Raw genomic sequence first — 27,973 nt, 5'->3', positions numbered from 1 at the left:
TATAAAATGTATTTAATAAACTGTCAACATATGCAATGTAGTAGGTATCAGCATGGAAGATGCAGCTTCAAAGACATTTATTATAAAATTTCTTATGGTTGATGCTTTGGATTTTTAAATAAATCATCTCTTCAATAAAGGTCTCTAAACTCATTCAAATTATTTAAAATCCTGGAAAAAGTTTAAATTACTGATCACTCTAAAAAAACTTGACAGATCCATTCTGACACATTTCTCAGGATACATTTAAAAAACATTTCTTCAGCTAAGTTCTTTAATGTAACATAACATTTTATGACTGTTAATACATTATTCTCCCTAATTTATTTTCATTCTTGGACCTTCAAACCATCTTGGAATAAGTATGAAAGATTTTAAGTGCAAAAATGAATAATGCATGATTTAAACACTGGAGGTAATTAAAATCAATAAATATTTTCTTGTGACTTAAAAAAATAACAGTAGGAATTGTCAATCTTGAGTATGTTTCTGGAATTTAACTTGTAACAAATATATTCTGTTATATAAAATGTTTTTACCTTATTTTGAAAGCATTAAATATGTAGGGATGTCCAAAATATGTGGATTGTATTTAAAACTGACACAAATGCATCCATATACCACTAAAAATAAACGAAATAATCAGAATGATGTGCACTTATTAGGAAGCAAGTTTAAATATTTGGAATTTCTTTAAAGTGCTCAGATTTGGAAGAAGAGTATTTTTAAGCATGCTAACTGTACCTTATCATGAACACAAAAAAGGACTTTTAAACTCAAGTTTAGAAAAAAAAAAATCGAGGTTCTATGAAAGGAAGATTAGTAACAAATATTTTCCATTGAAGAAAGAATTCAGGTAAAAACAAATAGCACCACGATGAACTGCACTAAGGTGCTAAAAAGGAGGTACCGTATTCCCTGCAGAGTGAACGCTCCTTCTGAAATGTATTGCAACATATAAATGCAACTGTTTAATGGTTACCATTTGGTTCATTCATCTACAGAAAACTGCATTCCTTCTAGTTCATTATACTGAACGAACATTCAAATTACTGAACTATACATAATGTTACATACTTTACATTTTATGAAAACAAAGCTTGAAGGAATATTTATAAAGGTCACCTTGAATATAAGATGACAAGTTTAAAAGGGCTTCATATCTCTTAAGACATTTAATTTATGTTAATGGTCCAGGAGTGTTTCAGATATAGATATAGATATATGCATATATATTTCAACAAGAAGTGTAAAAATTTTTAAAAACAAATCACAGCACTCGTAGCTGTTTTACATAAGAAGGACTTGGGGTCATTAAGGTGTCAAACTATCACATTTATAATACGTATATTTTTAAAAAGACTGAAAATGGCACATCAGGAAACTTGCTGAAATTCTTATTGGAGGCCCATTTCATTATATCACTGATGTGTCAAGTCAACATAATTCCCTTTTCCTCGAAAGCATTTGTCCCTTCTATTTGGATTCACTCTGGGGTCTCTGCATTCTCTAGCTTTCCTTGGTTGAATGGCATCATCTTCTGTGTCAGTTAAAGATCAGGAAAACGGCTTGGGTCTTCCTTGTAGTCTTCGGGTATGGTGAAGATGGAGCCATCAAATTCATCATATCGAAACTCCTGAAAAGTCACAGTGGCTGTGATCGTAGGAAACACGGGTATATCTAGAGAGGACAATTAATGGTAACACTGTAAAATGAAATGGTAACTTATTTATAGACAATGAAATACGATAAGAGAAATATATTCATTCCTTAAAATGTAAAAAAGCATTATTCAGGGACCAGACAAACCCTAATACATGTCGAATATGAGTGTGTTTGGCAGGGGTGAGGGATGTTGGGGGAGAAGTTTGGCTACTCATGAGGAAGGAAAGACACCAAGGCATCAAGAGTTACATCAAAAAATCAAGGTCTCACTGCTCCCCAATCTTAGAACTATAATGGCGGATTCCACTAGACTATTTTTTCTTTTTCTTGGGGCAAAGGGATGGCTGGCTATATTTGTACTTTTTTGCATTCTGATATATTTTATTTAGAATGTAGTGTATAGATTCTGAATCTGAGCTGATTTTTTTTTCATTTAACACATGAAATGCATTCATCCTTTTTTGTTTTTAAAACACTAAAAACAATCCATCACTTAAATATATGAGATAAAGATAATCCTGTCGGAATTGGAGTAATAATCATACTAACAGCCTAATATTTTTCTAAATAATATACATTTCTAGCTGAAACTGTGAGTTAAATCTGACATCAAAAATGACCAAATGGGACTTCCCTGGTGGCGCAGTGGCTAAGAAACTGCCTGCCAAAGCAGAGGACATGGGTTCAGTCCCTGATCTGGGAAGACTCCACAGGCCACGGAGCAGCTAAGCAGGAACACTGCACCTAATGAGCCCCGTGCTCTAGAGACCACGAGCTGCAGTCACAGCCTGCGCGCTGAGAGTCTGTTCTTTGCAACAAGAAAACCACTGCAATGAGAAGCCCTTGCACTGTAAGGAAGAGTAGTTGCAGTTCACAGTAACCAGAGAAAGCTCACGCAAAACAACGAAGACTCAGCACAGCCAAAAATAGATAAAGGAATACATTTATTTTTAAAAATTTAAAACTTAAAATTTGATCACTCTGCTTATTAGTTTTATTCCTAACACAATTTATTGGAAAGAACACAAATTATAAAACCTGGGTTGATTCCTACAAGTCATTTAACTTATCAGGCTCAAGGATTTCATCTACGAGATAAACTTGAAAGCCTCCTTAAAATTCTGAAATGATTCTATGAAAGCTAAGTTGAATGTCTGTCTAGGATAAAGGCATACCATAAACTAAGTCTGACTGTTACAAACCTAGTATTTTATTGCAGAAAGTAATATTCTCATAAAAAAAAAAATAAACACAGAAATCAACATAAGGATTACAGAGTTTTTCCAGTTATTTCTGAGGAAAAAGATCATTCATTGGGACCTACTGAGTGAAGATTCTGTTCTGATTCAGAGTTCAACAAATTAAGGCCTGTTGCCTGGGCCTTGCAAGGCCTATGAGCTAGAAAAGATTTTATATATTTTAATGGTTTAAAAAAAATGTTTCATACAGATAAAATTACATGAAATTCAAACATCATTGCCCATAGTAAAGTTTTATTGGAACACATGGTTTACTTACTATCTATGGCCATTTTCATTCTCTAATAAGAAATAATAGTTGTGACAGAAACCATATGATCTTCCAAGTCTAAAATATTTGCTATCTTTCAGAAAAAGTTTGCTGACCCTTGTTTTAGGCAATGGATATAAATGGCAACCCACTCCAGTATTCTTGCCTGGAAAATCCCATGGACAGAGGAGCCTTGTAGGCTACAGTCCATGAGGTCAACTTCACTTCACTTCATATACCAGTAAATAGAAGAAAACAAATCATGCATTTAAGGAGATTACATTCTGGTTAGGAGATCCAGACAAATAAGTAAAGAGTAACTGTGACTGAGGATCCAGAAAAAAACAAAGCAAGTTGTGGCAAAGGCAATTTCATTGTTGAGGGTAAGAGTTCTTGATTAGGGTTCAAAGGCAAACCTCAATAAAGTGACTTTTTCAGCAAAGACCTGAGAAAAGAAACTATACAGTTGCCTAGAGGAAGAAAATTCTAAGTAAAGGGAGTAAGGAAAAAAAAAAAAAAGCCCTAAAATCAAACAGTATGGTTTATTCTGGGGACAGGTGGGAGATCGGTTTGACTACAGCCAAATGAGTAAGGGACAGATGAGGTCTGAGGAGAAGGCAGCCAGATCAAGTGGGGTTTAAGTCAAGGAAAAGTCTTTGGCTTTTACTCTGGATGAGATGGAAATCAATGGATGGTTGTGAGCATACTAATAACATGTTTGAATTAAGTTTGGACAGAGAGAATGAGAATATAATGTAGGGTGACAAAGGTAACAAGAGAGAGGTGATCCAGAAGGAGCAGTCAGGGCGGCAGGAAGAAAATCAAGAGAGAACTCTATCTCGGAAGAGATGCAGAGAATTTGCACCAAGAAGCTGGGCTGTTTCTAACTTAAGGCTGTTACAAACTTATTTTTGTATATAGGTGTTTATGTGAGTATATCTTTATTTTTCTGGGACAAAAGGCTAGGAATGCAATTGCCTGACTGCATGGATGTTAGATGGTTCGTTTTTATGTTGGTTTTTTTTTTTAAGAAACAGCTAAACCGTTTTCTAGAGTGGCTGTACCATTTTACATAACCACCAGCAATGTATCAGCGATCAATCCAGATCGATCCAGTTTCTTCACATCTGCACTAACATCTGGAGTTGTGACAATGTTTCGGTTTCTTAAAATAGTATTATTTGTTTATTTTTGGCTGTGTTGGGTCTTTGTTGTGCTCATGGACTCATCCCGTTGTGGCAAGCGGGGGCTGCTCTCTAGCTACGGCGCAGACTGCTCATTGCAGTGGCCTCTCTTGGACTCGCGGGCTCCAGAGCGCAGGCTCAGTGGTGGCGCACAGGCTGTTTCTCTGTGGCATGTGGGCTCTGCCCAGACCAGGAACAAGTGTCCCTGTATTGGCAGGCAGATTCTTAACTGCTGGACCATCAGGGAAGCCCCAACAATGTTTTATTTCAGCCATTCTGTTAGGTGTATATAATGATCTCACTGTGGTTTTAGGCTTCTCTGGTAGCTCAGCTGCTAAAGAATCTGCCTACAATGTAGGAGACCCCGCTTCGATTCCTGGCTTGAAGATCCACTGGAGAAGGGATAGGCTACCCACTCCAGTATTCTTGGGCTTCCCTTGTGGCTTAGCTGGTAAAGAATCCGCCTGTAATGTGGGAGTCCTGGGTTCGATCCCAGTGTTGAGAAGATCCCCTGGAGAAGGAAACGGCTACCCATTCCAGTATTCTGGCCTGGAGAATTCCATGGACTATCCATGGGGTTGCAAAGACTTGGACATGACTGACCAACTTGCACTTTATTTGTTTCACTGTGGTTTTAATTTTTTGTTGTTTTTCAGTTGCCAAGTCATATCTGAAATTTTGATATTTGTAATTTTATTTTCATACAGTTCAATATATTCTTTTCCCTTGAGATTTCACCACTGACCCATATATTATTTAGAGGAGTGCATAACAGAATACCACAAACTGGAGATTCTCCTGTTATTATTTCTAGTTTGACTCTACCATGAGTGGTTTTCATTCCTTTTCAATTCTTAAGGTTTGTTTTATAGCCCAAGATACAGCCTATCTTGGTATATGTTCCATAAGTATTTTAAAAAAAAGTACTCTGCTGATGTTAGGTAACGTGTTCCCATAAATGCCAACTAGGTGCTCTGGTTTATGGTGTTACAGAGCTGGTCTATAATATCCTTGCTGATTTCCTTTTTAGTTGTTCTGTCAACTGTTGAGAGAAGGATGTTGCAGACTCTAATTATAATTGAAAATCTATTTTCCTTTCATTTCTTTCAGTTCTTGCTTCACCATCCTGTAGTTTTGTTGTTTGGTGTATACATATTTAAGATTGTTTTCTTCTTCATTGATTGATACCTTTATTGTTATATAATACCCCTCCCCCCGTAATTTTCTTTTCTCTGAAATCTACTTTTTCTAATATTAATGTATCTAGTCCTGTTACCCTTTGATTCATGTTTGCATGATACATCTTTTTCCACCCATTCATTTCATTTTCAACTTGCCAAAATCATATTTGAAAGGGGCTTCTTGAAGATGGCATGTAGTTGAGTCATGGCTTTTAATCTATTTTTCCAATCTATCTTTTAAATGGTCTGTTTAGACTGTTTACATTTAATGGAATTATTTATATACTAAGACAATTCTGCTATTTTATTGCTTTTTCTGTCGTCTCTTTTTTCATGTATTTTTCTTGCTTTCCTGTAGGTTACAGGAATACTGTTTATTTATTTGTTTACTTTTGGCTGCACCATGCAGTATGCAGAACTTCCCTGACCAGGGCTCAAACCCCACACCCGCTGCAGTGGAAGCATGGAGTCTGAAGCACTGGACCACCAGAGAGTCCTGACGTGACTACATTTTATAATTTTATTTGTGTTTATCTATAGTATTTTTGAGTATATCTCTTTGTACACCTTTTTTTGGTGGCTGCTGTAAGTATACATTATATATAACTAATTTATCATTGGCTCCTGATGTCATCATTTTAGTAGTTCAAGTGATGGAGAAACACCTCGCCTCCCTTTATCTCCTTTTCATTTTCCCCTATTTATAATATAACTACAAAGAGAAGAATGGAGAGATAAAAGTAGACTTGAGTAACCTGGCTATAAAAAGCAACGGTTAAAGGCAAGTGCTGGGTAGGGTGGAGCGAAAGGGATTATTTTATTAGATTGGTTGAATTTTTCTCTGAAGTTTGGCCATCTTCCCTCACCTCCCTGACCCTGACTTTTTTTTTTTTTTGGCCACACCATACAGCTTATGGAATCTCAGTTTCCAAACCAGGGACTGAACCCAGGCCATGGCAGTGAAGGCCCAGAATCCTAACTACCAGGCCACTAGGAAATTTCCTAGACTGGTTGAATTTTAAAAGGAGAAAGACCTTTGGTTGAACTTTAAAGACCTGAACACAGCCTAACAGCTAAGAGAAGAAGGCTATACTAAAGCAGTTGGGAGGTAAAGAAGAAATGGAGGAAAACAAAGCAAGCTTTTTTAAAAACTGGGAAGGAGAACAGATCCATAGTACAAATGAAGAGATTACTCAAGCTAAGAAAAGGGACACCACTTCCACTGAGATAGAAAAGCTGGAAGAAAAGATAGGGCTTGGGGCAAAAAGTTTGTATGGAAGGTTGGGAGTAATGGGGGAGGTCTCGTTACTTCTGATGGCCTCTTTTTGTAACAAAGAAAACAAAAAACTTATCTGCTTAGACTGTGGGAGGAAGCAACGGAGGGGATGTGGATGGGGACTGATGAAGGAGGCTCAGATTTAGCCTTCGAAAGCAGACTGAGAGAAGCAGCAAATCAGAGAAAAGATCATTCAGAATTAGCATTTTAAAGCTTTGGCTGAGGACTTCCCTGATGGTCCAGAGAAGGTGGCACTAGTGGTAAAGAACCCACCTATCACTGCAGGAGACATAAGAGACACAGGTTCGTTTCTTGGGTCAGGAAGATCCCCTGGAGGATGGCATGGCAACCCACTCTAGGATTCTTGCCTGGAGAATCCCATGGACAGAGGAGCCTGGTGGGCTACAGTCCATGGGGTTGCACAGAGTCATACAAACCTGAAGCAACTTGGCACACATGCACACCAGTGGTTAAGAGTCCCCTTTCCAGTGTAGGGGACATGGGTTTGATCCTGGAGTTGGGGAACTAAGATCCCACATGCCACAGAGCAACTAAGCCTGTGTTTCACAACAAGAGAAACAACTACGGAAGCCCCGATCACAGCAATGAAGAGTCCACGTGCAGCTCAGCCAAAAAAAAACACCAAAAAAAAAAAGCTCTGGCTCATTTTGAAAACATACAGTTGTGTTAACAATTTCCAGATTTCCCCCCTCCGTTGTACCGTCTATCCTAAATATAGAAACAGAAATGACTGAAGATTAAACTGACCTAGGACTAGATTTTATAGGGTCATTGTAAAAGAAGGACAGAGATGAGAGAGATACTTAAGCAAATTCCCTATAAGTATATAAGCAAAAAATTATAAATCCCTTGTCAATAAAGCTTTATGTCAGAGAAATGCCTGCAAAAAAGTGCTGCAGACTTTCTTCCCATATAACCAGGGTGTTTCTTTTTCACAAAATCTTGTATTGTGAAGTTTGATTTTGACTTGGAACTTTAAAAAATGTGAATACAGTAATAGTTTCATATATTTAATCCCTGCCCTCTATTCAGGTTTGTCACTGTGCCTCTTAAATGCAATATACAGAAGAGAGTCCGATGCTTGAACTATTTTCTGGCTATAGATAATGACAGTGGAATTTTAAGCTTCTGCAGAAAAAGTTATGTGATGATCCATAACTCAAACACTCAGCTCTTCTTTGCTTTAGTTTATAACAATTTCTGCCTACAATCTTATCATTGGTTTACTCAAGTAGATATTGGGTTCTCAGCACTTTTATATCACAAAGGGAACCTAGAATGACATATTGAGAATATGTTTTAAAATCAATTTTAACTCACAATATGCATATTCCCAAATTTGAAAAATTGAGAAGGCTGGGTTTAATTTTTAGTAATAAAAGCATTACTTCTGGGAGTATAGCACCTGCCCTAATTGTTCTGAGATGTGGTTTCAGTAATATTGAGTGAAACAAGGTAAACATATCAGAGGAACTATATAAAAGTTATATTTACTCCATAATACCCCCTACCCCATCCAGAATATAAACACCAAAAGGACAGGGATTTTCGCTGTCTCTCATCATTAGAAAAGGGTTCAGCACACAGTAAGCACTGATTAAATACTTGTGGCTGGATCGATGGGTGGTATTGAAGGCCCCCATGGAGCTTAGTGAAGTGAAGTCGCTCAGTCGTGTCTGACTCTTTGTGACCCCATGGACTGTGGCCTACCAGGCTCTTCCATCCATGGAATTTTCCAGGCAAGAGTACCAGAGCGGATTGCCATTTCCTTCTCCAGAGGATCTTCCCAACCCAGGGATTGAACCCGGGTCTCCCGTATTGCAGGCAGATACTTTACCATCTGAGCCACCTGGGAAGCCCCCCATGGAGCTTAAATCACTGCTAAATCTAAGCCTCACCTCCTAAAGATCCTGTAAGTACTGTCTTACTCCTCTTTTTCTAATATAGTCAAGAAGATAAATATATACAAAATGAGTTTACTGTTTTGAAAGATCATTGTTTAAAGTGAAATTAAGTTTAAATATTTAAGACTGAAAAATAAAATGTAATAACTATTACTTTATCCCTGAATAATGACTGTTGACCCCAGAAATATTCCCACTGTTCAGAAGCTCAGAATCTGCAGAAAATATGGGCTGAAATCCTGTCTCTCAATTTCACATTAAAATATTATCACAGTGCATAAGGTCACTCACACCCTCTTGAATGAAATATTTGTATATCCCTCACTTACACTTGCTTTAAGTCAAGAAGAGTTTTCATCCAGCATTTTATACATTTGACAAAATATGAATATCAATGCATGTAATTACAGAAAAACCATATAAAATTATAAACTAGGAAATTCATATTCCTTCAAAGAATATTTCTTTTTAAATGTTAGTAAACAGCTCTGTATTTCTAATAGACATTAAACTTACATGACAATTTTTCTCTTACCTAGTTTTACAGGAAAGCCTGGAGGAAGTTTCATTTGAACAAATTCTCTAAGCTTATTAAAGTGCTTGAAGGGAGCTATTACTTCCAAAACATTCAATAATCTGAAATATGGAAGGAGAAAAAAAATTTTCACATTGATTATATTGTGTCCTTATGTTTTATAACTACATGCTCCAAACTTACAGTATCACAGCTCCAATATCACAGATGTTAAAGATGAAAAAATGACACCTCCTTTACCTCATTTTTTTGTTTTATTATTCTTTTCACTGTGTCAGAGTCTATAACGTTTACATTTTATTGTGCAGCCACCATTTCCACAGTTCTTTGATCTTAGATCTACATTTCAGCAGACTCAAAGCTCACACTAGTCCTCCTCCTAAAGTCTACACATTCTCAAGTTCTTTAATTAGCCTACTGTTTGGATGCCTGAATTTCACTGTCAATTTTGTGTGTGAGAGGGCTCTTAAGTGTTTATTATTCCTTGATTTCTCACAGATTTGATAAATGAGTGTTTCTTTTTTGCATACAAAAGGAGAATCTGACTGGCATAAAGTTTCAGTTTATACTATTTCCCTCTTAACTAACACAATTTCACAGGGTCTCTTAGCAAGTGCTGAGAGGTCTCAAGCACTCTTACCACGAAGTATTAGACTAGTCATTATACTGTAACTCCTCCTTTTAGCCTTTGGTTGGATGAATTTGATTTCAGTAGTATTATTTTTCTCTCAAAAAGGGCCCATGGCTGCTGTATTGACTGAATTCTTCTGTGTCCTTTGCAATTGCCTTGATATATAAATGACATCTTACCTAATTGTGGTATCACACTTTCTTTGCCTCAGCAATGTCAAGACGTGAAAAAGTGTAAGGTCAGGCTGGTTTTTTTTACACCTTTTCTCCCGAATGCTTTTAGAGAGTTCTCTATTAACAACTGAAATGCAATAGTTTAATCAGGATAATCACTGTTACTACTTCTTGTCTATTATTTTTTATTGGAGCCTAATCAGACTACAGATTTAATTCTTCCACACAAGAAAATTTCCTTCTATCATATTTTGAATACTATTTTCTTTACATTTTGGAGACTTTTTAGTTAAGTGGAACAGCAATGATCCTTACATTGAACCACTCTCCTCCATGTATCAGTTCAGTTCAGTCGCTCAGCTGTCCAACTCTTTGTGACCCCACGGACTACAGCACACCAGGCTTCCCGGTCCATCACCATCTCCTGAAGCTTACTCAAACTCATGTCCATCGAGTCGGTGATGCCATCCAACCATCTCATCCTCTGTCATCCCCTTCTCCTGCCTTCAATCTTTCCCAGCATCAGGATCTTTGCCAATGAGTCAGTTCTTCACATCAGGTGGCCAAACTATTGGAGTTTCAGCTTCAGTATCAGTCCTTCCAATGAATATTCAGGTGAATGAATGAATATTATCCGATGAATATTATCATCCTCCATATATATTACTTCTCAAATTCCTTTAACTTCTTCTTTCACTGGGCTTCCCAGGTGGCACTAGTGGTAAAGAGCCCGTCTGCCAATGCAGGAGACACAGGAGATGCGAGTTCGATCCCTGGGTCCAGAAGATTCCCCTGGAGGAGAGCACAGCAAGCCACTCCAGTATTCTTGCCTGGAGAATCCCATGGCCAGAGGAGCCTGGCGGGCTACAGTCCATAGGGTCGCAAAGAGTCGGACACGACTGAGCAGACTTAACACTCACATGCACTTCTTTTCGCTGGATTCACTATAAGCTATCAAAATTTAATTTTTGGCCATACCTGTTCTGTTCATTGTTGTTTCTAATGTATTTGTTTTGCAATAGCGCTATTTGGTGTTTAATTTATTTCCTTAGCTTTATAATCTCCTTTTCATTTCATTCTATTGTCTTATCTTAGAGTGATCTAGTTTACCAACCATGTTCTTTTATGTTCTCCTAAAATATTTCTAAAACTTATATTTTGACTTATATTTTATTCTAGAATGAGTTCTTTGTCTAGCTTTTACATACCATCTATGTTCCTTATTTTACTTTTTTAAGGGGGAGTGGTTATAATTGTCACATTTTATAAATTCTAAGATACCTAATTTTTATTCACATATTAACATCTCTGAAATTGAAATAACTCCTAAGATTGATAGCATCTTATAATTTGCCACACTTTTCTTCTTCCTTTCAATATATATCCAGAGTATCTTAGAGTCATTTTGGGTCCAAGATAAGATAAATTTTGCAGACTTGTATGTATGGCTAATTCCCTTCCTACATCTTCTGAGAACTATTAATTTATTTTCCAACAGCTTGAAGACTAGCTATGGAATTCTATCTGCTCTTCTAAAACTTGGCTACTGAGGAGTATAGGATGTGTACAGAACCCTGTAGATAAATAAGGGTCCTGCTCTCTTCCAAAAGAATTTTTTTTTTAATGTATTAGGTCAGACGAAGTAGAAGGATCCAGGCAGGAAAGCCTAGGGCTTCAACTCATCCCCTGCTTTAGCGAGAAGCCTGAATTTACAGTTCTGTCAGAATCAGCTCTAGCTACCCACCTCCCATTCCACACATCTTTCCAAACTTTTTTTTTTTAATGAGCAACTGATGAATACAGGTTTGGAAGATATATTCAAGATATTCGTGGGAGTATTGTTTATAATGGTGACAAACTACAAATAATTAAAATGTTTATCAGTAGGAGGTTAACAAAAATAAATGGCGCTACATTAATTCCATAAAATACCAGGGAAAGGAAAAAAAAAAGATAATGTAATTATTTTAAGAACTCCAAGATAACTCACTTTTAAACTCACTTTTAAAATAAAAAAGGAAACAGAATAAAATGCAGACTATTTCCCCATTTTTACAAAAAATGATAAAAAAACACAGAGCAAAATTTAGACAAAAATACATTAGTTATTTACCTGTCAACTACTAGGAAGGTCAAAGAAAACTGCCATGTTTATTCTATAAACTTCCATACTGTTAGATTTTCTACAATAAGCATGTATTCATGTATTATTTTTATAATTTACAAAAATTATTCAAAACTTTATTTAGTTGAAATAATTAAAATGTTAATATTTTGAGAACTGGAAAATTTCTAGAAGGGTGTAGACACTGCCAAAGAAAAGGCTATTTTACATTTCAAAGGCCTCAAATCCACCACTCAGATGCAAATATAATTATAGCCTTCAGATTTTAATAGTTTCTTTCATAAACTTGTGCAGTTAGTAACAAACTTACGATTCAATTCCCAAGGGAAATTCCTGGCTCATGGCTATTGTGGCTTTAAATGTTTTCTTACTTTCTTTGCACACCAGTTCTCTACCCAGATGAGGAGCTCTAAATTGAAAAAGAAAAAAAGAAAATATTAGGAAATTTTTTCCACACTCTATCATCATCCTAAGAAGAATCTGTCATCTTCCAATGACATTCATTAATATTTCAACTTTTCTTACTCTGAGGCTAGAAATAAAATTATCCTAAAAGAGAATGAGACATGTATAACAATTGAGACAAGGGTAACAAGGAAAATAACAAGGTATAAAAAGTTAATTTCACACCGAATATAATTTTAATAATCACTATTGTTAGTAACAAAGCAAAATCCTAGAAAAAAACAAACTTTACAAATATCATTCCATGTCTTTTAAATCACTTATTCAATTCAATCTCTTTTTACTATCTATGGTTCTCAGCACTGATCAATGAGAAGGTAAAGAATAAAGAATTTTATATTAATTATCAAATATTATAAAAAAGAAACACTTTATAGAAATTTAAAAAGTATACTACAAACCTTTCAAGATTAAAAACAAGACAACTTCTTCCCAAGCATGAGGGTAAGTGATATTTACTCTCCAACAAAAGAACATTTTCTATGAAAGACGGTACCTTCTTTGATATGGTCAGCTAGAAAAATTTATTTATTTATTCATTCAAAATAAACCATTCATCATTCTTTTATTCAATCAACATTTACTGGCTACAAACTATGTACTAGGTACTAATTATAAGCAATATAACAGTAAGCAACTGTCTTGGGTAAGGATAATAAGAAGTAGTCTGGCAGAGGCGGAATCAAATGGATGATGACATGGAAACGTAAAAAGCAGATAACAATGAGTGGCCTTACACACCTTGCAAAAGACTGGATAATAAGAGAATATAAAGTTCATCTTACAGTGAAAAAAACTCAAACAAGCAATTTCACTAGGCAGTCTTCATATTCTATTTCCTTAGAGTACGGGTTTTGGGGAGTATATAAACTGGCAAGAGAGATGTAGAACTGCGGCTCTACAATTTACTCAAAGAGAGAATGTAATTAGGAATGCTCCTCCCTCATCATACTTCATCCACATTTTTAAAAGAAAAAAGAAGTGCTTCAGACAAAACTATACTAATAATTCTCTGTAAAAAAATTTTTCACAAACTTTTTTTTTCTATAAGCCAAAAAATACATAAACACAACAAAATCAACACTTACTTTCCATTTTCAGCAGATATATACTCTTCCCACGTAATAGTGTTCTGAGGAGGAGGGGTAAGGGACTGTCTTCGAATCGGCTGCCAATAAAAAACAAAGAAAGAAAGAGTAAGGGGGAGAGAGAGAGGGAGAAAGAGGAGTGGGGAATAGAGACACAAGAGACCGAGAGGGAGAGAGAAAAGAAAATTATCATATTTTAAAAATATAAAATTAAAACATATAATAAACTATAATCTCCTTAATATCATCAATATAATGCTTTAAGAGGTTATTCGGAGATAGTTCCATGATGATATAAGCTCCATCGGTAATATTTATTATTAATATCATTTTAAAAATCTCAAATAAAAAGAAAAGTATCCAAGAGGTAAAATCCATTCATTCAATGCTTTAATCATCTAAAATGTTTCTGACATTATGCTAGATGCTGAACATGGGAACTACAGAGAAGTATAAAAACTAATCTTGACTTCATGGGGCTCACAGTTCAGAGCTGGAAAGAAAAAACATATACAAACATGAAAAGTTAATCAGGAATACAAAATATTAAATGATTAAAGATAAAATGTGCTTACAAAAAACTGGGTAATACAGGGGTTCAGAAAACAGGGAAGTCTTCTACAGACAATAAATTGAGATTAGAAGATTAACACTCCAATTTAAAAGAAAAGAAAAAGAATATTTTGGACAGGGAGAATTAATAATGAAAATACTAGATTGACTTCAACTAGGGAGGAAAGTTCAAAAGGAGTATCAACAACAGTGGTAAGGGTCATATCAGATTTAAAACTTACCCCTTGTCTTTGCTAACTAACAATTTGGATCACTATACAATAAACTGGCAATAAAGCAATAAGGGAGTAGAGTAGAAACTGCTAAGGAAAAATTAACAAGACAAACTATATACAGCAAAAGGGTAATAAGTGAAAGACTGCTATAAGTAACAACAACAAAAAAAACAGTACCACTGGGAGAGGTTCCATTCAGAGAAGTATAGTTTTGGATATAATGAGTTTAAGATGTTAACAGGCAGCTGTTAAACCAAGGATTCTCAAGACACAAGAATGGGCCAGAATCCCACCCAGCTCCACTAGCTGGTAGTTGTGTGACCTGGGACAAGTAAGTTTATACAACTGTCAATTTAACTCACCAGCAAAATGGAAATATGACCATCACCTCATGGTTAAAAATTCAATGAGATAGTGTATAGAAAGGGTTAGTGCTTGGCACATTAGAAAAGATTCAGTAAATAATAATGAATATTTTATACTGGAAAGTTCCTAGAGGGCAGTTACAAAAAGAGAAGGAAGGAAGGAAATCATATTTTAGAAATAATGTTAAGAATTCTCTAACTAAATAAAAAGTAAGAAAACAGGAATGATGACTGAGTCCTAAAAATCACACAGATTGGGGGTGGTGGGGAAGGGGGAGTGCAGGAAGAGGACAGAAAGGAGCCTTCAAAGGGACATAAAGGAGACTTTAAAAGCCTTTAAAATTAAAGGAGATTAATCAATAAAAAAAAAAAAACAGAGTACCAAGGTATCATGGAAGTGAAAAGACTGTTTCAGTACCATAACACAAAGACTTTAAAGAAGCCTGAAAAACTGGCCATAGATTTTGTTGGCTAGAAATCATTGATGATCTCTGAGTAATGGCAGAAGAATGTGGGATGAAAGGAAACTAATAGTTTTTGAACATCAGTTAGTATGAAAGACAAAATTCTTGAGAAGCTTATAAAGAGATACACAGGAAGTAGATAATTATAATCCAGGGTGACGGTTATTATGATAGAGAGATCAAGAGGATGGCATAAAGAGCACAGAGAAGAGAACTGCCTGACCCAGGCTGGGGTAGGCAGCCAAAAAGATGTGCGAGCAAGGCTGATTCCTAGTGGAGAAGTCTGAAAGAAAGAGAACAAAATAATCAACTGAAGGACACTGACGAACAAACAATGGTGAGAAAAAGCATGCTGTACCAGGAAACTACACGTGTGGTGTGTCTAGTTGGCGTAAGTAGCATACATGAAAGGAAAAACAGCAAGATGCAGGGTAAAAGGGCAAGACAGAAGAGAAAAAGGAGTCTGAAAGGGTTTTATGCAGTAAGTAGATTGTATTTTACTCAAAAAGCAATGGACAAATATTTTGCAGCTTTTAGAACAAAAAAATTGGACCAGACTGACCAAATCCTGGCTTTGCCAATTACTAGTTGACTTTGGAAAATTATTCAATCTCTTTTGTCTCAAGTTTAGTTAACTATAACCTCTCAGGGTTGTTGTAAGGATAAAACTGGCTTGTTAACCTAAAATACTTAAAACAGTGGCTAACAAATAGTAAATATTCTATACATTTTAGTTATTGAGGGCTTTACATAGTTCAATCTATTTCAGAGAGCTCATTCTGGTAGCAGTAAGTTAGGAAGCTATCTCAGTAATTCAAATGAGAAATGATAAGGGGAGCTATTTCAAAGTAGAAGAGAGATTCACGAGATCTTTAGGATTTTGTGATCAATTATAGCATAGACACAGAGGTAAGGAAAGTTAAGAAGTTCAAGGATAAATGTCAGGGTGCTGACTTAGATAATGGTAGCAAATAATGGTGGTACCACTCAAGACAGAGAAGGAAAAAAATTGTCTGATCGGATTTAAACATACTAAATTTTAGATACCTATGTTTATCCATGTGGAGGAAGGAAAATACTACAGATCTGGTGATTAAAAGTCAGGTCAAAATTGAAGGTATATATTGGGTGAGAGTTACTAGTATTAATGTGGTAACTGAAGCATCAGTTATGTATCTAACAAAGAGACATTAGAGAATACTAGATGTCTACTCAATCAATAATCTATTCTCCTATTCTTTGTTGTAAAAGAACCATCTACCAATTTTTGACTGGACACATTACTTCCTATATAAAAGACTTCTTTTCTAGCCATCTTTACAGCCAGCTAAGTGTTATCATGTAACTAAGTTCTAATTAATGTGATTTGAGCAGTGATGTGTGCAACTTCTGGTTGGGTTCTCAAACAGAACCGGCATGGCCTTTCCTTCCTAATTACTATTAGGAATTATTCCTAATGGTTGGGATACTAAACAGGTAATAAACCATCGTATACCATGTGGATGAGAGCTAGATCCTAGCAACGCTAGAGAAATATTGATAAGACAGGAAAAAAAAAAAAAAAAAAGGATAGGTCTGAGATGAACTCACAGAGCAATGAAACCATACAAACTCAGATTTTTACATAAGAAAAAAATAAACTCCTGTCTTGTTTAAGTTACCGTAATTTTGAATCTCTTACAGTCAGCCAAACTAATATCATGAAAAAAGTGAAAGTGTTAGTCGCTCAGCTGTGTCCGACTCTTTGCAGCCCCATGGGACTGTAGCACACCAGACTCCTGGGTCCACGGGATTCTCCAGGTTGGAGCGGGTTGCCACACCCTCCTTCAGGGGATCTTCCCAGCCCAGGGATCCACCTGCATTTCCTGCATTGCAGGCAGGTTCTTTACCACTGAGCCACCAGTCTATTTAATACCTATATATATTTAATACTTGTATATATATTTGGCTATAACTAGTGTTTTTATATATATATATAAAATCTTAGTGAAGACTCATTTTCCTGGCATGATTAATGTAGCATGTCATATATTTTTTCAGGTAATAAACTTCTCTAAGAAGTTTCTACTATTTCCAGTAGAATTCTTTCTAAACTATGTATTATATATCCCCCATCTTAGTAGAGACTGTAATGAATCTAATTTAACCTTTTACTGAACACTTGACCTCATCATTATGAAAATCAGTTGTTATATTTTAATAAGCTCTGTCTTAGTTTATGTTTATTCTAACTTGCCCTTTGTTATATACTGATACTTGCAGTTGAACCCGTCAGTCTTCCCTCCATGCAGTTTTCACAACTATTTAACGAAACAGGAAGACATGAAGGCTGCCACAGGACACCAGATGGCTTTCTGTTATTTCCCCAAGTCAATAGGCTCTGTAACTGAAATGACATCAACCCTTTCCTACATAACTAAATGCAAACTTTTAATGCCTGTTTTGCTTAAAGTATAAAAAGAGAGTTTTAATTTATTGCTAGATTTGCTAAATTCTAGTATTTTATGTTGCAAAGATTTCTGGAAGTTTAAGGCATTCATGTATTTTATGTCTATGTGTTCCTATTTTGATTTAATATATTAAAAAATATATAATCACTAACAGAGTTTAACTCAGTATTCTATATATATCTATCTAGCTGGTATACAATTAATACTTTTCTCAATGACTGTCTAAGGTATAAATAGTACATTGCTCCCTCCAGCTGGATAGAACAAAGTGGAAAGCAGCACCAAAAGTATAGGAGCAAGTAGCCATGACTTAAGAATTTCTGAGCACTTAAATTTTATTATAAAAAATATTGTTAAAAATATATTCTAAATATTAAAAAAAAATATATATATATATTCTAAATATTAGAACTATGTCTGGAAAGGAGGAGAGAAGAACTAAGCATGGCAAAACTAGTTAAACAGCAATTTCTCCTAAATGCTACTTATAAGTTAATTTTTATAGAAATTAAAACAAATATTTGACTATAAAAACAAGAAGAAACTCAAAAGCTAGTTATTTAGAATAAAGAACATAAATTCATTCTGAAAGACTAGCATATTTATTTTTAAGAACTACAATTTTATTAAAATGTGGCTTTAAAATATAGTATTTTCGGGCATTCCCTGGTAACCCAGTAGTTACAACACCACGCTTTCACTGCAGATGGCACAGGTTCAATCCCTGTGTAGGGAACTAAGGTCCCACAAGCAATGCAATGCCACCCAAAAATGAAAAAAAAGAAAAGAAAAAAATATATATACATATATGTATATATACAATATTTTCATGTCTTTTGAAAACAATCATAATAAAAATAGTCAAACATGTTTTCTAGGCTTGCAAAATTTTCAATAATGCTCCAAAGCCAAAAACATGTTTTTTACTAATATGCTTTAGAGACATCACTGAAAAAAACACAATACTAACTTTTAGTACACTTTTCAATAGCAAACTTCCCTTATTCCTTTTCCGGGTTCAACTTCACAATATTCTGAAAGAATTGCTAAGATGAGTTAAATATGTGGATACACACAAAGAAGAGACTATAACAAAGGCAGACTGGGAAGCAATATACTTAAAACAAGAAGAAGAACCTGGGATAAGAGTCCTAGAGTCAAAACCCATCTTTGCTACCTATAGCTTTGTGATTTCAGATATATTAATTTCTTTAAACTTCACTCTCCTTTCTATAAAACTGCATAAGGACAGTCATCTCAGTTCAGTCACTCAGTCATATCCGACTCTTTGCAACCCCATGGACTGCGGCACGACAGGCTTCCCTGTCCATCACCAACTGCCAGAGCTTACTCAAGCTCATGTCCATTGAGTCGGTGAAGCCATCCAACCATCCCATCCTCTGTCGTCCCCTTCTCCTCCTAGCTTCAATCTCAGTAGGTCACTGTAATAATTAATAACTAAATGAGATAATATATGGAAAAATACTTCACACAATACGCAGGAACCATTTCCTTTGACTGCTAATTAGAAGTCAAAAGCTTAATTATTTAACTCTCATTATATAGGCAACTGGGATTAAACTAAGTTTTAATTTCAATGTGTAAAACTGTATTTGATTAAAATGTCAATTAAAGACCCCTTTAACAATTCAATTGCATCAAGTTACAAATTCTGCCCTAAAGAAAGTAACTTGTGTACTTATCTCAAAATGGTTTACTGCCAAAATTAAACAAGGGTAGCAGTAAGCACCTATAAGCAATAAGCAATAAGCACAACAATATCATCTTTTTAAAGAGAACTGTAATAAAATGTAAATAACAATGTAAGACCAAAGAAATGGCTTTTTTGGCAGTTTAACAATGAAAAAGGGTAGTGGCTTTGTCAAAGATTAAGCTCATCATTCCCTCTCTCAATTCATCTCCTATTACCTGAACATAACACATCCTACATCTCCTACTGATCAAGAGATCAGTAAATACCAGGAGGTATCTGGAAAATAAAGTCTAGGGAGGCTCTATCCCAAGGACAAGAGAAAAATGAGGACTGCAAAGAGGATCTGGCAGGAAGAGAATAGGATCATGCTAAACTGGTATGATCACAAATTTAACTTAAACATTTAATGTGGATTCTTAAGTACTTTTACATCCTGTACTCATTAAACAATGACTGATTTGCTCAATATATAAACTTCTTAAACATTAAAATAATTTTACAAACACACAGTTATCACCATGAATTAGTTGAAACCTGGCATACTATTCTACAAAGCTTGTCTATCCCTAACACAAGAGAGGACTCTACACATGGACATCACCAGATGGTCGACACCGAAATCAGATTGATTATATTCTTTGCAGCCAAAGATGGAGAAGCTCTATATAGTCAGCAAAAACAAGACTGGGAGCTGACTGTGGCTCAGATCATGAACTCCTTATTGCCAAATTCAGACTGAAATTGAAGAAAGTGGAGAAAACCACTAGACCATTCAGGTATGACCTAAATCGATTCCCTTATGACTATACAGTGGAAGTGAGAAATAGATTTAAGGGACTAGATCTGATAGACAGAGTACCTGATGACCTATGGACGGAGCTTCATGACATTGTACAAGAGACAGGGATTGAGACCATCCCCAAGATAAAGAAATGGAAAAAAGCAAAATGGCTGTCTGAGGAGACCTTACAAAGAGCTGTAAAAAGAAGAGAAGCAAAAAGCAAAGGAGAAAAGGAAAGATATTCCCATTTGAATGCAGAGATCCAAAGAATAGCCAGGAGAGATAAGACAGCCTTCCTCAGTGATCAATGCAAAGAAATAGAGGAAAACAATACAATAGGAAAGACTAGAGATCTCTTCAAGAAAATTAGGGAAATCAAGGGAATATCTCATGCAAAGATGGGCACAATAAAGGACAGAAATGGTATGGACCTAACAGAAGCAGAAGATATTAAGAAGAGGTGGCAAGAATACAAAGAACTATACAAAAAAGATCTTCACGACCCAGATAATCATGATGGTGTGATCATTCACCTAGAGCCAGACATCCTGGAATGTGAAGTCAAGTGGGCCTTAGAAAGCATCACTATGAACAAAGCTAGTGGAGGAGATGGAATTCCAGTTGAGCTGTTTCAAATCCTAAAAGATGATGCTATGAAAGTGCTGCACTCAGTATGTCAGCAAATTTGGAAAACTCAGCAGTGGCCACAGGACTGGAAAAAGTCAGTTTCCATTTCAATCCCAAAGAAAGGCAAGGCCAAAGAATGCTCAAACTATCGCACAATTGCACTCATCTCACACACTAGTAAAGTAATGCTCAAAAGTCTCCAAGCCAGACTTCAACAGTACATGAACCATGAACTTCCAGATGTTAAAACTGGTTTTAGAAAAGGTAGAGGAACCAGAGATTAAACTGCCAACATTCACTGGATCATCGAAAAAGCAAGAGAGTTCCAGAAAAATATCTATTTCTGCTTTACTGACTATGCCAAAGCCTTTGACTGTGTGGATCACAATAAACTGGAAAATTCTGAAAGAGATAGGAATACCAGACCACCTGACCTGCCTCTTGAGAAACCTGTATGCAGATCAGGAAGCAACAGTTAGAACTGGACATGGCACAACAGACTGGTTCCAAATCAAGAAAGGAGTACATCAAGGCTATATATTGTCACCCTGCTTATTTAACTTATATAAAGAATACATCCTGAGAAACGCTGGGCTGGAGGAAGCACAAGCTGGAATAAGGATTGCTGGGAGAAATATCAATAACTTCAGATATGCAGATGACACCACCCTTATGGTAGAAAGTGAAGAGGGACTAAAGAGTCTCCTGATGAAAGTGAAAGAGGAAAGTGAAAGAGTTGACTTAAAACTCAACATTCAGAAAACTAAGATCATGGCATCCGGTTCCATCACTTCATGGCAAATAGATGGGGAAACAGTGGAAACAGTGGCTGACTTTACTTTTCTGGGCTCCAAAATCACTGCAGACGGTGATTGCAGCCATGAAATTAAAAGATGCTTACTCCTTGGAAGGAAAGTTATGAACAACCTAGACAGCATATTAAAAAGCAGAGACATTACTTTGTCAACAAAAGTCCGTCTAGTCAAGGCTATGGTTTTTCCAGTAGTCATCAATGGATGTGAGAGTTGGACTGTAAAGAAAGCTGAGTGCAGAAGAATTGATGCTTTTGAACTGTGGTGTTGGAGAAGACTCTTGAGAGTCCCTTGGACTGCAAGGAGATCCAACTAGCCCATCCCAAAGGAGATCAGTCCTGGGTGTTCATTGGAGGGACTGATGTTGAAGCTGAAAGTCCAATACTTTGGCCACCTGATGCGAAGGACTCACTGGAAAAGACCCTGATGCTCAAAAGATTGAGGGCAGGAGAAGAAGGGAACAACAGATGATGAGATGGTTGGATGGCATCACTGACTCAATGGACATGGGTTTGGGTGAACTCCAGGAGTTGCTGATGGACAGGGAGGCCCGGCCTGCTACGGTTCATGGGGTCGCAAAGAGTTGGACATGACTGAGCGACTGAACTGAATTGTAAATGTAATTTGGCACAACACCACAGCGGAGAGACTAGACATTCAAGGAATTCAAGTCTTCTCATAGTAGCCTTTAATCTTTTCATGACTGTGACTCACGTTTTGCACTATAACCCAGCAGTAACACATATATACATAAACATAACATACACACATACCCCAGACACTACTGATTCATAAAGTAATAAGAACCTATCAGGAGATGCAGGAATCAAGGATCTGATCCCTGGGATGGGAAGATCTCTTGGAGGAGGAAATATGGCAACCCTTTCCAGTATTCTTGCCTGGAGAATCCCATGGACTGAGCAGCCTGGCAGGGTGCAAGTCCATAAGGTCACAGAGTTGGACATCACTGAGCGACTAACCACACACACACTATGTGCTCTAGTTTTTATTATCTGAATTTAGATTCTACTTAAAAAAAAAAAAAAGCAGGAGTTATAATAGCCCACTAAACTGAATTCATAATCCACTCAGTCAGTCAGTCATTTCAGTTGCTCAGTCAAGTCCGACTCTTTGCGACCCCATGAATCGCAGCACACCAGGCCTCCCTGTTCATCACCAACTCCTGTAGTCTATCCAAACTCATGCCCATCGAGTCAGTGATGCCATCCAGCCATCTCATCCTCTGTCGTCCCCTTCTCCTGCCCCCAATCCCTCCCAGCATCAGGGTCTTTTCCAATGAGTCAGCTCTTCACATCAGGTGGCCAAAGTATTGGAGTTTCAGCTTCAGCATCAGTCCTTCCAAAGAACACCCAGGATTGATCTTCTCTAGGATGGACTGGTTGGATCTCCTTGCATTCCAAGGGACTCGCAAGAGTCTTCTCCAACACCACAGTTCAAAAGCATCAATTATTCGGCGCTCAGCTTTCTTCACAGTCCAACTCTCACATCCATTGATGACTACTGGAAAAACCATAGCCTTGACTAGATGGACCTTTGTTGGCAAGGTAATGTCTCTGCTTTTTAATATGCTATCTAGGTTGGTCATAACTTTCCTTCCAAGGAGTAAGCGTCTTTTAATTTCATGGCTGCAATCACCATATGCAGTGATTTTGGAGCCCCCAAAAAATAAAGTCAGCCACTGTTTCCCCATCTATTTGCCATGTAGTGATGGGACTGGATGCCATGATCTTAGTTTTCTGAATGTTGAGTTTTAAGCCAACTTTTTCACTTTCCTCTTTCACTTTCATCAAGAGGCTTTTTAGTTCCTCTTCACTTTCTACCATAAGGGTGGTGTCACCTGCATATCTGAGGTTGTTGATATTTCTCCCGGCAATCCTTATTCCAGCTTGTACTTCTTCCAGCCAGCATTTCTCATGATGTACTCTGCTAATAAGTTAAATAAGCAGGGTAACAATATACAGCCTTGACGTACTCCTTTTCCTATTTGGAACCAGTCAAAATCCACTAGAGGCTCCCAATTGTACAATTTGAAAACACTGCTATAAAAAATGCCGTAGAATGTTAATCTTTGGGAATCTTTTTTTTTCCAGTTTTAAAATCTAAAATTGTTAAAATAAAAAACACTTAAGAACCCGTCCAATTCACCTTACTAAGGAAACAAGATTGCAGATGCAAGTTATCCTGTCTGGCACCTAAGTATTTCCTTGATTTCCCTCTCCTTTCCTAACTGTCACACAATTCTTTGCAGGTAGCATGTTTTCAATAAAGACATACTGAATAAAAAATTTATGGGATGGTAATGGCTAAAAATGACTTCATAAAGTAGGCAGATTTTTAGCAAGGCCTTCCCTTCAAAGCAGCAGCAGGTTTCAGCTGATGAAGTAGAAAAAAATTTATGCAAAGGGATCATGCTTTGGTTTCATGCTTACAAAATGATTTTAATCTGTTTATTAGTGAAGACTCAAAAACCAACAAAAGACTCACAAAAAAATCACCAGACCATCACAGAAAAATAAAAGGTGATACACGGTAAACAAAACCTAAGAGCATACTTAAATAAACTCACTGAATGCCGTGAATAAAGTCTAGCCCCTCCCTTAGAACATTATAAATTAAGAAAAGTAAAATTATACCTCAAAATTCTGTTCCATTATGTTTCCACCTTTACTCAAACTCTCCATAATGGCCTTATTTCGAAGAATGTCTTCTTCACTGAGATGTTCTCTTCTTTTTCTTGATTCTAAAACAAGTCCATTCACCAGATAAAAGTCGGCCAAAAAGTTTCCTACCCTTTCCTAAAATGAAATCAAATATTTCAAAATAATAAAACACATAAAGTTTACCTTAGATTTTTTTTTTTAAGTTTCAAACTAAAATATACAGTTTCTCCATAAACATGTAACATTTAGATGAAAATAAATATTCCTCTGGTACTTAAAATCATCAAATTATTTTATACATTCTATTAAGCTAAAAAATACATAACATTACACATTTTAAATTTGTAAAGGAAATGTTTTAAACACATAAAATGCAGGTAGTTAATCTCCAATGAATTAAGACTAAGTAAAAACAGCACATAGTATTCCTTTAGACTCTACTAAGTAGCACAAAGCTACAGAAAACTTAATTTAGCTAATAGTCAAATATCATGAGTTACAAGGAGGGGTCAGGGATAATTAATGTTCCCATTTTATAGATAGAAATAAAAACTAGAATAAAAAGAAAGAAACTAAGTCACATAAAAACTTCTAGTACAACTAAAATTAATTACCCATTCCAGTATTCTCTAGTAGGCCCAAACTTCCAAGATACAGTTGCTTGCTTCTTTCAACAAAAAGAGAACCACCAAGCAGTCTTGCTGACTAGTACAATTTATGTTTATATCATGTATTGGGAATGGGGAACTCAAATGGAATAAAAGGACATCAAGAAGAGTCCTCCTTCAACATTAGCCTTCACTTTTTTCAGACCCACAGGTGGTCAGAGTTTGAAATACCTTACCACAAACAACAGGATCAGTAACTTACTAAAAACAGGCTTCCCATTTCTACCTGTATGTAAATCACTTCTCTTGCTGCTGCTTTCGGGCATTCCAAAACTAAGCGTTTAGAGTGGCTCCTGTTTCTATCTTGCTCTGTGGCTTCCTCACCAATCATTAGAAAGGAAGGCACTCTGCACCTGTTTCTACCTACAAAATGGGAACTATAAGCAATTACTGACTCCCTCCTTACCTGTCAAAGATTTAAGAAGATCACCTAGACACTCTTCAAGAGCTTTGAGCTGCTTAGCAGTAGTACTAGATGAACAGCAGCTTCAATTTTTATCTTCTCTTGAAGTGATCCTTCTAATGCTGTCCAGAAGAACAGAGTACAAACAAATAAGACTCAGGCCAACAAATGGACTGCAGTATAGGATCTCACATCTGGAAATCCTATAATGTTACTTGTTGCCAAATAGGCTTAGAGATGAAAATTGATGAACCTAGATCTCAAAGTGAGAATTTTTCTGTGGTTGGGAAACATTCAGGTGATAATGATCAATTTTTGAAATCTTATAATGAAAAAGCATTTACTAAAAATAAATCAAGAAACAAGTCATATCAATAAAAATATTTAAATCTATATTTCCCATAATACAACCATTCCATTTCTTGCTAGCTATAAAAGACAATGCAAAGGGATATAAAAGGATGGCAAATGTAACATCATTTATAGTGGGAGAAAACTGGACACAAATGTGTATCCACCTAAACATCCAAAAATAAGAGACTAAGTAAATAAATTAAAATATATCCATACTATGGAATACAATGCAGTAGCTAAGAAGAATGAAGTAATACTACTGAAAAGAAAATACTTCTAAGACATACTAAAAATTGGGAGTGGGGAGAGTTGCAAAACAACAGATACAATGCAATGACACTTTATGAAAAAATAAATATTTTTATCAATAACTAAATATTATTAAAGATATATATCAATATACATTGAGATATATTGATTATTATAGATGTATATCAAAGTACAATGAGTTGGACACGACTGAGCAGCTGAACAACAATGTACATAGAGCATAAAAAAAGTCAGGAAGATATACACCTGGATAATGTTCTGCTAAAGACTCTGGGACTATAAGCTGTAGTCAAGGGGGATTTCTCAGCTTTATATGTAAGATTGTGTGGTAGTTAATTTTATGTCAATTTGGCTAAACTATGATGCCCAACTGTTCAAACACACACCAGTCAAGATGTTGCTACGAAGCCAACATCTGGTGTTGGGGGGTTGCACCACACAGCTTACAGGATCTCAGTTCTCCAAGAAGGGACTGAACCGAGGCCATGGTGGTGAAAGCATGTCCTAATTACTGGACTGCTGAGGAATTCCAAGATGGCATTTTTTAGATTAGCTGAAATTTAAATCTGTAGACGTGGCGTAAAGCAGATTACCCTCATAACGTGGGAAGGCTGTTTCCAATCAAATGCAGGCCTGAAGAGCAAAGACTAAGGTTTCCTAAAGGAAGCAATTCTGCCTCAAGACTGCAACATAGCAACCTTGCCTGAGATTCTGATCTATAGATTTCAGACTCAAAACCATATAACTCTTTCCAGAATTTTCAGCCTGCTAGACTACTCGACAAATCTCAGACTTACCAGCTCCCACATTCACACAAGCTAATTCCTTAAAGTAAATCAACCTCTTCCTCACCCTTCTCTCCTTCTGTCTATCTATATGTACACAGATAGATATAGATCTCCTATTGATTTTGTTTATCAGAGAACCCTGACTAATTTACTTTTGTCTTTCTAATAAGGATATATTTCTGTTGTGTGTAATAAAAGATATATTCATAAAATCTTGGCCCTTACCCAGTTATTCTTAAAAATTTTATAAAATGCTTCTTCATACATCCAACTAAAAAATGTGTGAGTATATTTTGAGCAGATGAAATAAGAATTATGGAAAGAATTTACAATTTACTAATGGAGAAACCTCCACTGAGATTTAATTTAACAAGTACTGTAGAAATGTAAGCTTGTTTAGCTTTAGTCAAATATATGGAATACTCAAGAATAGATAATGGATAAGTAAATAGTTTTAAAGTTGAAAAGTAGAAAAAAGGTCCAGGGAAATGAATTTAACAGTGTAGCTTCTTTATGGTCTTCTTAAAATTAAAGCATTAGAAATATAACAGAACCATGTGAAGACAATGTTTCCTATTTAACAACAAGGCAACTGACAACAAGAATATTTTTCAACATAAAATTCAAATGAACTAAGCTTTCTCTCCTGGAGCTTTCTCTCCTGGCTTCTGTAAGATGATCTTCCAGCTCTGTAACCAACCATTATAATTCCCTACTGGGATTCAAGGAGAAAAGAATACATGACTTGACAATTAATTAAGCTACTTGTTCTACATGCGTTTCCATCACATTATTTTGGCAATATTAAATACTGAACAGTTTTTAAAGTGTAAAAATCTCGATTTGCACATACTGTTTTATCTTCCCGAAAAAGCCATCCAGTTTGGGCACGCGTGAAAGAAATTGATTTGGTGGATAAGGTTGCAGAGTAAATATCACTACTCATTAAAATGTCAACCTCTTCTTCTGTTTCCATCTCTGATTCCTGAGGCGGAGGCAAAAGGTAGATATAAGAAACTAAGTTTTTAAAGGTTATTAGTGCCACAAATGA

At 36.1% G+C, this 27,973-nt stretch overlaps 1 protein-coding gene across 1 annotated transcript in view; it reads right to left on the bottom strand.

Annotated features, from left to right (window-relative positions):
- Positions 1 to 40: 40 nt before the first annotated feature.
- Positions 41 to 27,973, bottom strand: part of ANKRD13C (ankyrin repeat domain 13C) — a 91,162-nt gene continuing 63,229 nt past the window's right edge. Inside the window, exons 8-13 of the mRNA XM_043876598.1 lie at positions 27,776 to 27,907; positions 24,413 to 24,574; positions 13,758 to 13,837; positions 12,515 to 12,613; positions 9,276 to 9,376; positions 41 to 1,680 (exon numbers count right to left, since the gene is read on the bottom strand). Of these exons, the coding sequence (XP_043732533.1) occupies positions 1,550 to 1,680; positions 9,276 to 9,376; positions 12,515 to 12,613; positions 13,758 to 13,837; positions 24,413 to 24,574; positions 27,776 to 27,907 (705 nt within the window). The 3' untranslated portion in view covers positions 41 to 1,549. The remainder of the gene's footprint in view (positions 1,681 to 9,275; positions 9,377 to 12,514; positions 12,614 to 13,757; positions 13,838 to 24,412; positions 24,575 to 27,775; positions 27,908 to 27,973) is intronic.

The sequence above is a fragment of the Cervus elaphus genome, chromosome 20 (assembly GCF_910594005.1).
Source record: "Cervus elaphus chromosome 20, mCerEla1.1, whole genome shotgun sequence".
In the NCBI taxonomy this organism is placed as follows: domain Eukaryota; kingdom Metazoa; phylum Chordata; class Mammalia; order Artiodactyla; family Cervidae; genus Cervus; species Cervus elaphus.
The sequence above is the reverse complement of the archived record's forward strand: the minus strand, read 5'-3'. Positions and strand labels throughout refer to the sequence as shown.